At 36.7% G+C, this 14,699-nt stretch overlaps 1 protein-coding gene across 2 annotated transcripts in view; it reads left to right on the forward strand.

Annotated features, from left to right (window-relative positions):
- GRM7 (glutamate metabotropic receptor 7) overlaps positions 1 to 14,385 on the forward strand; it is an 874,508-nt gene extending 860,123 nt beyond the window's left edge. For both annotated transcript variants that reach the window (XM_064361953.1, XM_012471019.2), the window contains one exon: positions 13,189 to 14,385. Coding sequence is in view for 1 of the 2 variants with exons in the window: in XM_012471019.2 (XP_012326442.1) it covers positions 13,189 to 13,238 (50 nt within the window). In the remaining variant the exon portion in view is untranslated. The remainder of the gene's footprint in view (positions 1 to 13,188) is intronic.
- The last annotated feature ends 314 nt before the right edge of the window (positions 14,386 to 14,699 follow it).

Consider the following 14,699-nt stretch of genomic DNA (forward strand, 5'->3'; position numbering starts at 1 on the left):
TATATCTTGTCATTAAAAAAAAACTAAGTTAATTTCCTTTCAATATAAAAATATAGCATTATAGAAAATGTAGTTAAAAGTAAAATCTACAAAGTAAATGTATAAAGTAAAATATATAAAGTAAAAAAATTATAATTCAACTACCCTAATAGAGCTTTGTAAGTCTCCCTACTTTTTATTTTGAAAGTTAAAACCTACAAATAGATTGAAATGAATAACAACAGTATGTAATCACATTCACTAACATTTTGACATATTCATTTTCTCCTCTCTCTATATATGTTTTCCCCATATAACTGTTTATAAGCAAGTTGCACACATCATGACATTAATACCCTCGAATACATCACCATGTACCTCCTAAGAACAACTTGGTCCTACAAAACCTCAATACCATTTCTCATCCAATAAATTTAATATTGATGTATTATTATTTGCTATAAAATCAAAATATGATTTTCCCAATATGGTCATTTCCTTTTTAAAAAATCTCTGATATAATCGAGGTTCATGCATTTTTAATCTTTTTGTTTCTTCAGTCTCCTTTAGTCTAAAACAGTCTCACAACATTTTGTTTTCTTTTACAATGTTGAAATATTTGAAAAGGTTACCAGTTTTCTTATGGCCTTTAAAATCTTGATTTATTTTCCTTCATATTTTTGATGCAGTTATAATTACAGAATACTTACAATTTTCAAACCTATCCTTTTGTACTAAATATTATTAACAATATAGCTTAAGCATTTTCCATGTTGTTCCATATTCTTAATCATCATTATCACCTTTGACAGGTTTAAAATGCCCCATCAAAAAAAGTGTTAGAATTTAATCACCCTCTAATGTTAGGCATTTGGGTTATTTAAAATTGCAAATTATATTGTACATCATCATGAACATCTTAATGCAGATAACAGGTCCTTTTTTAACATTCTTAATACGTACTATTTTTCAAATGCATGTTGCTTGTACTAAATCATAGATTATTTACGTTTTTAAAAACTATTTTCATTCACATTAAAACAAAAAACAGTAAGATACTCTGAAATTCACTGTTGTTTTAATGTTAATTTCTTTGACTCAAAGGAGTTGCTATTAAATAAATTAACAAATTGAAATATCAGCAGAACAAGAAAGGAATTCTCCATCACTCCAAAGTTCTGGTGTTGAGATTGACACATTAGGTCCCAGACTGAGTGTGATCTGGTCAATTTCATACACAGAAGAGCCTATGTATGAGAAGTGACTTACATTCTCAAACTTCACTGTCAATGCCAATCCAATTTAATCACATAGGTTTCTGGTCTGATAAATCTTTGAGGACAAAGACGTCTTACTCCCAATGTATTCCCAGCAACCTGCGTTTAAAACTTAGTAGATATTTGTTTTACATTGGTCGAGCTTTGTCTGACTTCTCTTATCTGTCCCAGGTCTCAATCTTTCCATCTCCCATGGCCAGGATCCCAAAATACACAGTCCTTGGGAATCTCCAGCCATCTTCAATCCTAGACAGAGCTGTAGTTCTGAGGCTCTTATCTTTTGCCTGTCAGGTTAAACCCAGTTGGATTCCAAGAAAGGAAAAATAGTTAATGTTCCCTTCATCTCTTCTCTTTTCCTAGCTAAGAAGCTTTCTGGTTTCCTCTCCTTTGAGCCCTCTTGGTCCTCTGAGATCTGCAGTCAAAACAAGAAGCCACTGATCTTAACAGGACTTGACTGTGACGGCACACACATACCCTTCTCACGTTAAAAACAAACAAAATAAAAAACAGCTGCAGCCTCAAGGATGCTTTCATAAAAGGACATTGTTCCCAGACCAAACCAGGTCTGGCTACATGTTCTTGCAGCCCAATAACAAGATGCAGGCAAACTGAGGAAGAAGAGAGTTTATGTCTGTAACCAGGTACAGGGAGAAGGTTGGAGATAATTCACCCGACCAACTCAGAATCCTAAACTTTTTCCAGTGCTTATATGTGTTTCAAACTATATGCCTATGTGTAGTATCATACTCACCAGTGTCTATAGCTGATTAATTTTGTTGTAACCAAAAGGTCAGAGGCCAGAATTCTTCCCTAAATCTACTTAACCTATGAGGGCCCTGGTACTGGAGGGATTACTTCTATCTTATCTTACCTACAATTTGGGTCTGGAGAGTTACTTCAGACCCCCCTCCAAAATTTATTCAACCCAAGATAGGTCCCGGCACAAGGAACACAGGGCTCTCTTTATTATCTTGATTTGCCCCAGGTTTCATAGGAAGCCTAAGCAAGGCTCTTACTGAACACATTTCATCTCTGGCTTTGGTGCCCAGGCAATGATTTTCCTAGGCTTAGTTATTAACTTAATGTAGGCAGATGCTGCAGAAGTTTGCCTATATAACTGGAGTGTTATGGAGGCCTGTCTGCGTGGCTGTTAGGAAGAACTGGCCTGCCACACCACATGGTGTTGCTGAAAGCAGTGGCATCTCTATATGCCTGTTCATTTAGAACCTCACTGTAGTACTGACTCAGAATTTGATTTAACACATAGTCCTAATTATTCCATCAATTCCTATCTGGTCTTTTTTGTAATTGCCACCTCCTACCTATGGAGATAAGTAAGAAACAGTCATCCTCTCTGCGCCTTGGACAGCAACCTCAGTATAATGCCCTCAGCCTGTTTTTTTTTTTTTTTTTTTTTTTTTTTTTAGTTTGGGGGATTCCCCGACATAATGCAGATGATTCTTAGTATTAGTGATTTTTGTATTTGCAAATTCACCTACACCCTGAAATTGATTGGTAACTTCAACATCAATACTTAGGGCATTTTCACAGCATTCACAGGAATGTACAGTTCAGCAAACTATTTGAGTCACCCAATGCACACATTTGCAGTTGAGGTCAAAAAAAAAGTGATGCAGCCAGGCGCGGTGGCTCACACCTGTAATCCCAGAACACTGGCAGGCCAAGGCAGGTAGATCACAAGGTCAGGAGTTCGAGACCAGCCTGACCAACACAGTGAAACCCTGTCTCTACTAAAAATACAAAAAATTAGCCGGGCATGGTGGCGTATGCCTGTAGTCCTAGCTACTCTGGAGGCCAAGGCAGGAGAATTGCTGATCCCGGGAGGCAGAGGTTGTGATTAGCAAAGATTGTTTCACTGCACTCCAGCCTGGAAAACAGAGTCAGACTCTGTCTTTAAAGAAAAAAAAAAGGTGATGTTCTACCTTCTTATTTCAGCTTTCATATTTGAACAAGTGTCCTTTTCTCAGTCTATGTAACACCTGTGCCTTTGGTTGATGGTTTTACTGTTTAAACTTCCATACATATACTAAAGTTCTGTAACGTATTCCTAAGCACAAGAAGGCTATAATGTGCCACAGCCTTCTAGAGAAAGTACATGTGTTAGAGAAGCTTTTTATAGGCATTCATCAGCTCTGAATTCAGTATTAATGACTCAACGATATGTATTAAATAAAGTGTTTTTAACCAAACATATGCATAAAATAAGGTTATGTTGTGACTGGAGGCTTGCAGGTAACTAACGCCATATTTGCTCTAGGAGCAGTGGTTCAGTATTCAGTAATGCAGTATTTGTGGTGACTTTATAGACTGAGCGCCATGAATAAAGAGAATTGGTTGCATCTACTTTTGTGTTTTTTAAGATCTCTTTCCAAGTAGAATTTAAGCTCCATGAAAGCAGGAACTGAACCAGCACAGTAATATGGCTACATCCTGATTGCCAAAAACAGTATCTGACAAATAGTAGGTGCTCAACAGATAATGTGAATTGTACTGAACCAGAATTGTTCAAGGGTATGAACTATTTTTTCTTACCTCTGTGCCACTAGCTTGTAGCCAGGCTATACTAGTACACTCTGAGTTCTTAGTAAAAGTTGAATAAATGTATTAAGGAATGAGTGAAGAGACTATAAATGTCCTATCCAGAAATAGCAAGGCCTGAATTTCAGCAGGAGCTTTTCATCCACGAACACCAATAACACTCTGCTGCTATTTTGTCACTATTGCCTTATTTGTAACATTAGCCTTAAGACAGACTTTAGTTCATAGCTTCAATCTTTGATGTATGATTGCACTGCATTCATAATATCCTCCAGAATGCTCGCATCTATAATATATTGAAATTGTAAAATGCACAAAAGCTTTTCAGTGCCCAAAGTGCATAAGAAAAAGTAGAGAAATCTGATGCAGTAATTTAGTACGTATCTTTTTGGTCCAAAGTAAAACATATACAGCATCAAATTACCTAGATTTTAACTTGCCAAGCTTAAAGATGTTTTAAGATAGATACTTTGTCTATTTGTTTCAAATATGTCATTTAAGAATGATGTAAACCTCTGTTTGATGCTTTACATCTTAAAGTACAAATTAGTTTCATCTTAAGAAACACTAGAATGTTCATTTACTTTTTAAGAAACACTCAAACTTTTTTTTTGTTTGTTCTTTTTTTTAAGAAACACTAGAATGTACAAATTTCATGACAGAATTGAAAATTGATTTCTCAGTTTAGCCAGGCTGTTTTGGCCACGTTTAGATGAAAAAGGAGAGGGGAAAAAAAAATACTGTGGTCGAAAAGTTACAAAGGAAATCTGAGGAGTTATAATAATGGTTAGCTTTGAATACAGTAAACCCTAGGAGAATAGTGAGAAAAGGGATGGAAAAAAAAAGATGGCAAAGCTCATGAAGTTCCCACAGATTTTTTCGTTCTATTCATCTCTAAGACCCTCCTAGAGCTGACAATGACTTCAGGGAGCAAAATGAAACTGCATTTGCAAAAGTTATGTTAGTGAGAAAATTCTAACAGTAAATGAGCTAACTCAACTCCAATCTTGCCTTTCCCTTAATTATTGCTGGGCTATTGGGACAAGCTAACTTTGGAAGAAATTTAGGCTACAATTTAAATGATAATAGGCCTTGCCCAAAACTCAACCACTTTTGTAAAGCTAAAGGGAGGGCACCAGGCTGGGAGACGGAGGAGAGGAGACTGAGTCCTGCTAAGGTGTAGACATGAATGATTATCAGCCATTATTCCAGATCTAAGACATGAAACTTCCCCAATTACACCTGCAAATAACATGACGATTGTAGACTGGCCTTTTGAGGTATCTTTCTCTTTTTCTTTTGATATGTCTGACACTCATGGTTCCCCCTGGATCACTAGCGGCCCCCCACCCCGCCCTGCCCAGCTCCTGTGGCCCCACCCAGAAGCAATTCCATCCTCAGGAAGACAGCTTTGGCCCACTGTTTCATCTCTGTCCCAACCAATCAGCAGCAAGCACCTGTCACCTGGCCACCCCCACCCATTCCCTTAAACTGCCTTTGAAAAACCCCTAGCCTGTGAGCTCTGAATGAGATGATATGAATGCAAACTCCGTCTCCTACGTGGTGTGGCCAGCCTCGTGTCTACTGAATTATTTCTCTACTACAATGTCGTGGTCTTTCTTTATGCAGTGGGCAGGAACGGCAGTTACAAAAAGCTCTTCTATGGTGACACATCCCAAAAATATTGAGCACCAACTATGCATTGCACACTTCCAAAGCACTAGAAAAAAATTGCCTCTACCATCCTGATACTTAAGGCTCTAATACTGGAGACATATATGAGAAATTAGTGCTTCACCCTGGTTGTATATGAGGAGGGAATAGTAGAGAGGTCACGAGAGGCTAGAAAAGGAACATCTCACTTGTCTGGAGGGATAGGAAAGGCCACCTGGGGCAAGTGACTAGAAACTAAAACCAACCAGACCAAAGAACAGGAAACCAATTAAGGAAAAATGGCAGAGAAGAACATTGCAGAGAGGGAAAAACAAGTGTGAGGATCCTCTTCAAAATCATAAACATTCCCCTGTGTCTTCTCAAGTACCATTGCTTTAGCTTAGCATTAAAGGCTTTTTATGAGAACCTCCATTAGAAAGCTAAATAATCAGAGGAATTTTGACTTGTTCAGTCTTCCGTTTCTGGTACTGCTCCTGGACCAGACTGTTACTGGTACTGTCTGATCCAGACCCCAAAAGAGGGTTCTTGGATCTCTCACAAGAAAGAATTCAGGGTGAATCCACAGTGCAAAGCGAAAGCAAGTTTATTAAGAAAGTAAATAAATAAGGAATGGCTAGTCCACAGGCAGAGCAGCCCCAAGGGCTGCTGGTTGCCCATTTTTATGGTTATTTATTATCTGCTTGATTATTCATCCACTCCTTGTTTAGATCATATAGGGTAACTTCCTGATGTTGCAATGGCATTTGTAAACTGGTGGGAGGGTAACAGCGAGGATGACCAGAGGTCACTTTCGTCTCCATCTTGGTTTTGATGGGATTTGGCCAACTTCTTTACTGCATGCTGTTTTATCAGCAAGGTCTTTATGACCTATATCTTGTGCGGACCTCCTATCTCATCCTGTGACTTAGTGATATAGGATTTTTGCTCCTTAGTCCAGCTAAATCCAGGTTCTTATCTCACAACCAGGAAGAATTAGGCATGTGGACACACTGAAGGGTGAGAAGGCAGAATTTATTAAGTGAAAGGAAAGCTCTCAGCAAAGAGAGGGGTCCTGCAAGCAGATTTCCACCTCACAAATTGAATACCAGGGTCACCACATAGGAGCTGAAGAGGCCAGGCTTCTCCCCTGAATAAGATGTTTGTTCCTGGTGGCTCCACCCCATTCCCCAGTGCATGTGGGTCTCCAGTCCACGGCAGGGATCTCCAGGGAAGCCACCTATGCAGATTCCCTTGTCTGCACAAAACATCTGTTGTAAACACTTGCGGGGCGGGATCAGATTTTCTGAGGACCCTTCTCGATCTGCCTAGGCATTTCTCTGCCTCCTGCCTCTATAATTAGAATACCTTAACCTCCTGGGAATGCAGCCCAGCAGGTCTCAGCCTTTTCTACCCAGTCCTTATTCAAGATGGAGTTGCTCTGGTTCAAATGCCTCTGACAGCACCTGAATTTGGTATGACAACCTGCAGGTTTATTGAAGTTTTATTTATTAAAGTAATTTATGTGGCTCTGCTTACCTTTCCAGCCTTAAGTTCTAGCACTGTCTAACCCTCCTCTCCATGTACCTTTGGAAATAAAGTATACCTTTATATTGCCCTGTCCTCTTCTTAAATTGTCTCATACCGTATGGGCCAAATCAATGCTCCTTTCACTGAAAAGCCTTCCCAGGCTTAGCACAGTACATCTTCTTGTAAGATAAATTAGTCTTTGTAAAATATGTTTAAGCACTCATTAAAATATGTAATAGTTTTTTGCATTATCGTATAAGTTCTACAACAATTAAAACTGTATACGACTCATTTCTGTGTCCCTGGTAAAAATGGGGCAAACACTTCACAAATTTTCTCTAAGGTTATCTAGGCTGATGCTTCTCCATCTTCTTGAACTGGATCACTATTGTCTCCAAATATGGCAACAGGTTTGCTGCCTCATGGTCCACTGAGCTACCTCTGTTATTCAGCATTAGGGAGGGGTGCCAATTTGCTTTGGGGGTTTCCTCTCAATGTGAGTTTAGTTTATATATTCATGCTTTATTTTTATCTCATTAAGTAGGGAAAAAAAAAAGGATACGCCAATCCCTTGCTGATGATACATGGCAGCTTTATATAAATATTTGTTAAATAATCTGAATATACAATGAATGAGGAGTAAACAGCTTGCAGATTCCCATGTCTGCTTTAACATTAGCATCTATTAAAGTTCCTGGTACTAAATATGTGTTAAATAATATTTCGTTAGATGAATGGCTGAGTAGATCAACAAATCCAGATTTGGGAGTTTTTGCAACTGGATTGTAAACAATGGTGATTTGAAATACTGAGTTGTTTTTCTGACTGATCATGTTTTTACTCCTGCCAAGATTCTTTTGTCAACAAATCCAGGTTCTGAACATAAGAGCAATAGCTTAGCATTCTCCTGGGAGATGTAGAAAGTATCAATTGTTTTATAGTTCAGAGTTGAACCAGTATAATTGGGAATGCCTCATTCTTTTGGTAATCATGTTCTTCACTCTCGTTCAGCTTTGTATCTTCTCAAGTTGAGTAATGTGCTACACTGAGTAGCAAATTTAAAAAAGGTTTTTAAGATAAATCATTATAAAATGAATTACTACTTCTTTGCAAAATATAGGAAGTTTAGTAGCTTTTTTGAAATCTCAAATGAGAATTAACTGTTGAAGATAACATCTGCTCTTTTGCCATTAAGTGATGGGCTAAGGGCAATTTACTAATGAACAAGCAGAAAACAGGCTATTGATTACAAAGTAATTACAAAAAAAAGAATTTCTTTTTGTTTTAGTAACTGAAAACCATAATATAAAGAATCCCTCCCAGTTGAAATATTTATAAGTAAACAACTCTGAATCGTGTTTGATAGGGAAGCAATAGTTGGCGGAGTTGGTGGGGCAAAAGGCACCAACAGTGCTTTGAATGGCTGTATAGGAAAGTTAGTTTGGACAAAGTTCTATGAGGTAATAAACCAATATTCACAAGTTTGGTGAGGTTTACAAATGACTAAAGTGATAGGCAGGGTTAAGGTTTAAGAAATATCCCCATGTATTTCCAAAAGTATGTTCTTACATAATGCAAAATGACCTACTAAAAACGGGGGAGCAGGAGAGGGTGCTTTATAATCAAGTAGATTTGAAGAACGGAGTGCAGGCAGGATCACAGAGTTGAAAACAAGCAGCCTAGAGATGCTCTCTGGCCTCTGGTCTCTATTCCTTTATTGACTTGCTAATTGAGTTTAATATGATCTTAAAACTTTTATTAAAATCTGAGGTATTTCCAATGCTTAGAATAGGGTCCAACACATAATATGTGCCCAATAAATATTTGTTAGATGGCTAAGTGAAAAAATGAACTTTTACATAAAATTATAGGGTCAAGCTCCTCCTCAAAAAATGTACTATCTTCCGATTGTGGTAGCATCCCACACAATTATGCCTTTTAGATGGGGTAGGTGTTTTCTAGTTCACTATGGTCTGGATCCTTCCTTAATATCTTACACCTGGCCTACTTTGCTCCTTTATGTGCCTAGCCTCTATAAGAGAATTTTTTTTCTTGGAGCATCCACAGAGAAATTATTATATTAAAGGCTTCTGAAATCCTAAGCATGTCTATGTGTACATGTGAAAGTATCTCAGGTCTAGATCTAGAATTGAAATTGCTGATTCAGTGGTATGCATACCTTTAGGTTTTTTAGGTATTTCCAATGGCTCTCCCATATGAATTTACCAATTTATATTTCTACCTTAGTGTGGTCTGAAAGTTCTCACTTTTTCACACCCACCAATGCTTGGTATTAGTTCACTTTTTCTTTTGTAATGGTACAGGCATGAAATGCTATCTTATTAATGTTTTAATTTGCATTTCTCTAGTTGATGAGGTTGAACATTTTTCATTTATTTGTATTTATTCATCTAAAAATTGTCTATCTTGCATCTATGTTTTTAAAAATTAGATTGTCTCTTATTTATTCCTTTGTATAAGTTAATAATACTTACATATCAATTATCTGTAAGTTAAATACATGACAAATATTTTATCCTGGCCTATAGCATTGTCATTCAACTTTGTTAAAAATATTGTTTTGCAGATATCATCTACTCCAGCATTGCTTATTATTTCAAAAACATTGGAAAGTAGGGTTTGTCAATAGGAAAAGAGTTACAGAAAATCTGTTATGCTAACATTAACATATAGAAAGCTACATAGTTACTATGATTATTAAATCAACATAAGTAAATCTTAAAAACACAATGTAATATGAAACCAGATTTCAAGTGGATATGCATGGAATCATTTGCACAACTTAAAACACATAAATCAATACTATCTAGCAGTAGGACATCCCAAGTTCAGGACAGTAGATATCACAGGGGCACAGGGAGGAACATGGAGTGTGAAGGACTTTGACTGCATCTTATTTCCTATGAATGGATGGAGGAGCACCTGAAACAAGATGTCGGTATGTTAATGTGTTCTATTCAGGGCTTATATAATATTTAGTTTCATCTGGTTCTTATCCTTTTTGGATGTTTAAGTCACTTCATACATGTTCTTATTCATATACACATCTATACACACATTTTTCAGAAAGAGCTGAAGAGAACACATGGTATGTAGCTAATAATCTACAATATTTCTTATTACTTAAAATAAAAAGAAATTAAATATGGGGTGGAAACAGGAAAGAATCCTGTTTAATATTACTTATTTAGTGTTTCTCAACAGAGTATCAGGAGGCTTTCTTTTTTATTTTTTTCTTCCCTTCCTTGAATCTGGGTTATGTGTGTTCCATAGAATGCACTTCATGGAATGAAATTTTTGTAAGACAGGGAAAAGCAAAGAGAAAACAAGTAGCTCAATAAAGTTAATGTCAAACTGATTGTTGGTTTTGACAAGACATCAAGAATGAGTTGGAATGTCTCACCTTTTTAAGTAGCAATGGTGTATTATTAATTCATTTCACCGACTAATATTCTTAACACTACCTCACTGTAAACATCAACTCTTCGCGATACCTTGCTTTGAAAATTACTTATGTAGATAAGTAGATATAACTTTAAAAAGTTAATAGGGACAATGCTATATACTATTATTCTTCTTTAAAATCTGTAACTTTATATGAGAAAACATACTCTTTTAAAAAGTATATTTCCTTAGCAAGTACTTCATTGCACAACTATTTTGAGCTCAGTAATTTTCTTTCCTGACCATAAACTACATTGCTAGTCAAATAAATGGAATTATCAGACACTACAGGCACTTATTTTATTTACTCACAGGACTAGGATGGTTTAAAAATAAACATAATACATTGTGAAAAGTACACAAATTGCCCTTCTAGGACCTGCATAAACTTCATTATAATTTTGGGACAATGTTCCTAGCAATTCTGCAAGGAAAGTGTGTACCGAGGCTTATCATTTGTATGGAACTTTGTAATTTAAAAATACATGTATACATTATATTCTCTGATGAGAATCTGGGGTATTTTGCACTTTGGTGATATCAACAGTGCACCAGGTAACAATTATTCTCCCAAATTTACAAAGGCTACAAGGAGTTCATTCTCAAGGCACTCGGCTAGGTTACATTTCAAGTATGTGATGAAGCTGAATCAGAACCCAGGTCAGACGAGCCCAGCTGCAGTATGGTCTTCCTATTATAGCATGGAGACAGAAATACAGATTCAAGCATCAGGCAGCCTAGTTTTGGAATGCTTGTTCCCCTGAGCTTCAGACCCCTCCTATGGAGATCATAAAGACTACTCATCTCAAGACTGTGTGGAACACAAGAAGATAATCTAAGCAAAGCATCAATGAAATGCCATTATTTTTACATTCCATTTTTAAACATAACCTCATCTTGATTTTAATTTAATCCTAGTAAATGCTCAGCTTGACAATTTGGGAACAATATTTTCTAACGTGCTTATTCTTTTGGTAAAAACTCTTCCTGAGTAATTAGCATTTTATAGTAACCAATTTAAGGAAATTCATTTTTGTTTTCACTAGACAGTTATGCTATAGAAAACAGTCTTAATTAATCACACAATAAAGATGGTATCAGATATTTAGGTCAGCTTCTGGGTTTTCATTTTTCCCCACTTTTGTCCTAAGGATAATTAGTGTATTGGCATTTTACAAGGCATGCTGTGACTATTACTTGCAACTGTCAGCTGAGATCTTCTAGCTATGACACTGAAAATAAGATTGAGTCAAGAACCATCTTTTGAAAGTTTTCCTCCTTGTGTCCAAACCAAGCATATTAATGAAGACAACACTGTGACAATGGGAAACTTCTTGGAAGATTTGTGCATTATTGAGGCCATGCGTTTATCAAATGAGGACATATAGTGACTCAATTCCATTAACCAGATTTTCTAGGAGGCCCTGAATTTCATAAAATTCTATTCTTATTTACCTTTTTTATATTTTAGTTCATAAATACAGTATGGTTTAATATAGAAATGAGTTTCAAATAAAAATGGGTCTTTAAGTCAGTTTGCCACAGTCCCAATTTTTAATCCAGAAAGGATTAGACTTGTTGTGTAATGTAAAGTATCCTGTGTAATATCTACAAGCATTAAGCATCTGTAACATACTACTTGTATTATTCAAAGTTCAAATACAAACTCTCTCTTAGTATGTTAATATGACTTCTCAGTTCCTCCAAAATTGTCTATGAATCTTTACTTAGGAGTTCTTGAAGAGCTCTTGACATTTCTGTCTTGAGTGAATAATTCTATTTAGAACCTAAAAACAGTAAGCAAAATAAGCCCTCTGTAAATGCTACATGAAAGTTACTTTGTGCCCAACAGAAACTGATGCAAAACTACTAAGATTTAATGAATAAAGAATGCAACTGTATTACTTGGTATTGAGGACTAGAACCTGAAGCAAAGGCACACTCTGGGATCCTGGTGTCTTTGTTTCCAGCATGAGGACATCAAATCTGCTGTACTCATTGGCTGGTCATCAGTGCCTAGCCCTGTGGCTGCCATACGGTAGACACATACTTACTACATGAGTGAGTGGGTGAAGGTGAGTCCTAAAGTCACGGTACCAAGTGGAAAAATAATTTCTACATTTAAGGAAAATAAATGTAGAGTGTGCATGTGTCAGACACCTGACAGGTTTAAGTGAGCTTTCATCTTCATGGAAATAGTTCTGCAAATGACCATTTACAACTTACTGATGATAACACTATGCAAGTCCATATGTAGTCATTTGATTGTGTGAATCAGCACTGAAGGAGACACTCTGACCTCATCTGAATTCAACCTCAATTAATTTCAGTGACCCAGGACAGAACTCTTCCAAGCAAAGGCCATTTATTATGAAAAGGTCTGTGAGAAGATCACACAAGAAATATACCATAATGTGAGTGAACCCTTTAAGTTAAGGGTTGGTTGATTAGAAAGCATAACAAACACTGATAAATTTACTTATAGAGTATAAAGAGGGAAGTTGGAGACATCTCAGAAAAGAGAAGGCAGAAGATTTGAGAATCACTGGGAACTGCAGATTTTGGTGGCCAAAGCCATAGAGTCAGAGGAATCCAAGGTTATGTGTGTGTTCTTCAGAGCTGTATCACCCCACTTGACTTCGCACCTCAAGTGAAAAGTTCTACTTCTATTTCTACCTTTGCAAACAGGGTTATTACTGCAACTGACACTTTCTAATTTTTCTTTCAGGCCCTGCTGCAAAAAAGAAGTATGTCAGTTATAATAACCTGGTTATCTAACCTGTTCCATCCCATGGAACTATGGAGGAGGAAGACCCTCAGTTATTTTGTCACCCAACCTGGCATAGGACTCTTTGGTCCTACCCGCTTCCCATCACCGGAGGAGCTTCCGGCCGGGAGACCAATGTTAGAGGATCCAAGTGACCTAAACAGCTGCTTTATGAAATATCCTTACTTTATCTTGGCTTAATAAGTCACTGACATCAGCACTGCCAACTCGGCTGCAATTTTGGACCTTCCCTACCAAAGGGAGTGTTGAAACTTAAGTCCCGCCCCGGCTCTTTAGGATGGACTGCTGAGAGCCACAGGACCGTTTTGGGGCTGACCTGTCTTACTACGTATGTACTTCTAGGTTGCAAGGTTTTGAAATTTTCTGTACAGTTTGTGAGGACTTTTGCACTTTGCCATCTGATGTTGTACCTCGGTTCACTGTTTGTTTTCGAATGCCTTGTTTTCATAGAGCCCTATTCTCTCAGAAGGTGGAATATTTGGAAAAATTTTAAAACAAGATTTTAAAGAGATCTCGGCAGACTAAAAAACCGTACATCTGTACATGACTGTATAATTATGATTATAGTACCACTGCACATCATGTTATTTTTTTAAGACAAAAAAGATGTTTAAAGACCAAAAACTGTGCTGAGAAAGTATGCCCCACCTATCTTTGGTATATGACAGGTTACACAAAAGGAAGGTATTGGCTGAACTGAATAGAGGTCTTGATCTTTGGAATGCATGCCAGTAATGTATTTTACAGTACATGTTTATTATGTTCAATATTTGTATTTGTGTTCTTTTTGTTATTTTAATTAGGGTATATGAATATTTTGCAATAATTTTAATAATTATTAAGCTGTTTGAAGGAAAGAATATGGATTTTTCATGTCTTGAGGTTTTGTTCATGCCCCCTTTGACTGATCAGTGTGATAAGGACTTCAAAAAAAAAGCATGTATGTTTTTTACTGTTTGTAATAAGTACTTTCGTTAATCTTGCTGCTTATGTGCCAATTTAGTGGAAAAAACAACCCTTGCTGAAAAATTCCCTCTTTCCATTCTCTTTCAATTCTGTGATATTGTCCAAGAATGTATCAATAAAATACTTTGGTTAACTTTTTTATTTTCTGCAATAAATATTTTTAGTTGTTTTTCCCCTTTTAGTTACAGTTTATTTCATAAAGTCTTAAGTTAGAGAGCCATATGGACAGCCCAACTTTTTAAAGTAACATGATTTAGCTCCCAACTACAGCCATTTCTAAAAGATATATTAAAAACTCAGAGCTGCTATTTTGTCTCGCAGAAAAAAAACTATCACAATGTCCATGCAATATTTTTTTCTTCATAATTGAAATTAAAACCTGGTAACTCTCAGATGTTTACTCAGCAAGTTATCAAAAACACCGGAAGTGGTAGGAGAAGAGGAAAATGAAGAGGAAATATTAGCTTAAGCAAATAATAGTCTGG

The sequence above is a fragment of the Aotus nancymaae genome, unplaced genomic scaffold, assembly GCF_030222135.1.
Source record: "Aotus nancymaae isolate 86718 unplaced genomic scaffold, 86718_ANA_hifiasm-v0.15.2.pri h1tg000046l, whole genome shotgun sequence".
In the NCBI taxonomy this organism is placed as follows: Eukaryota; Metazoa; Chordata; class Mammalia; order Primates; family Aotidae; genus Aotus; species Aotus nancymaae.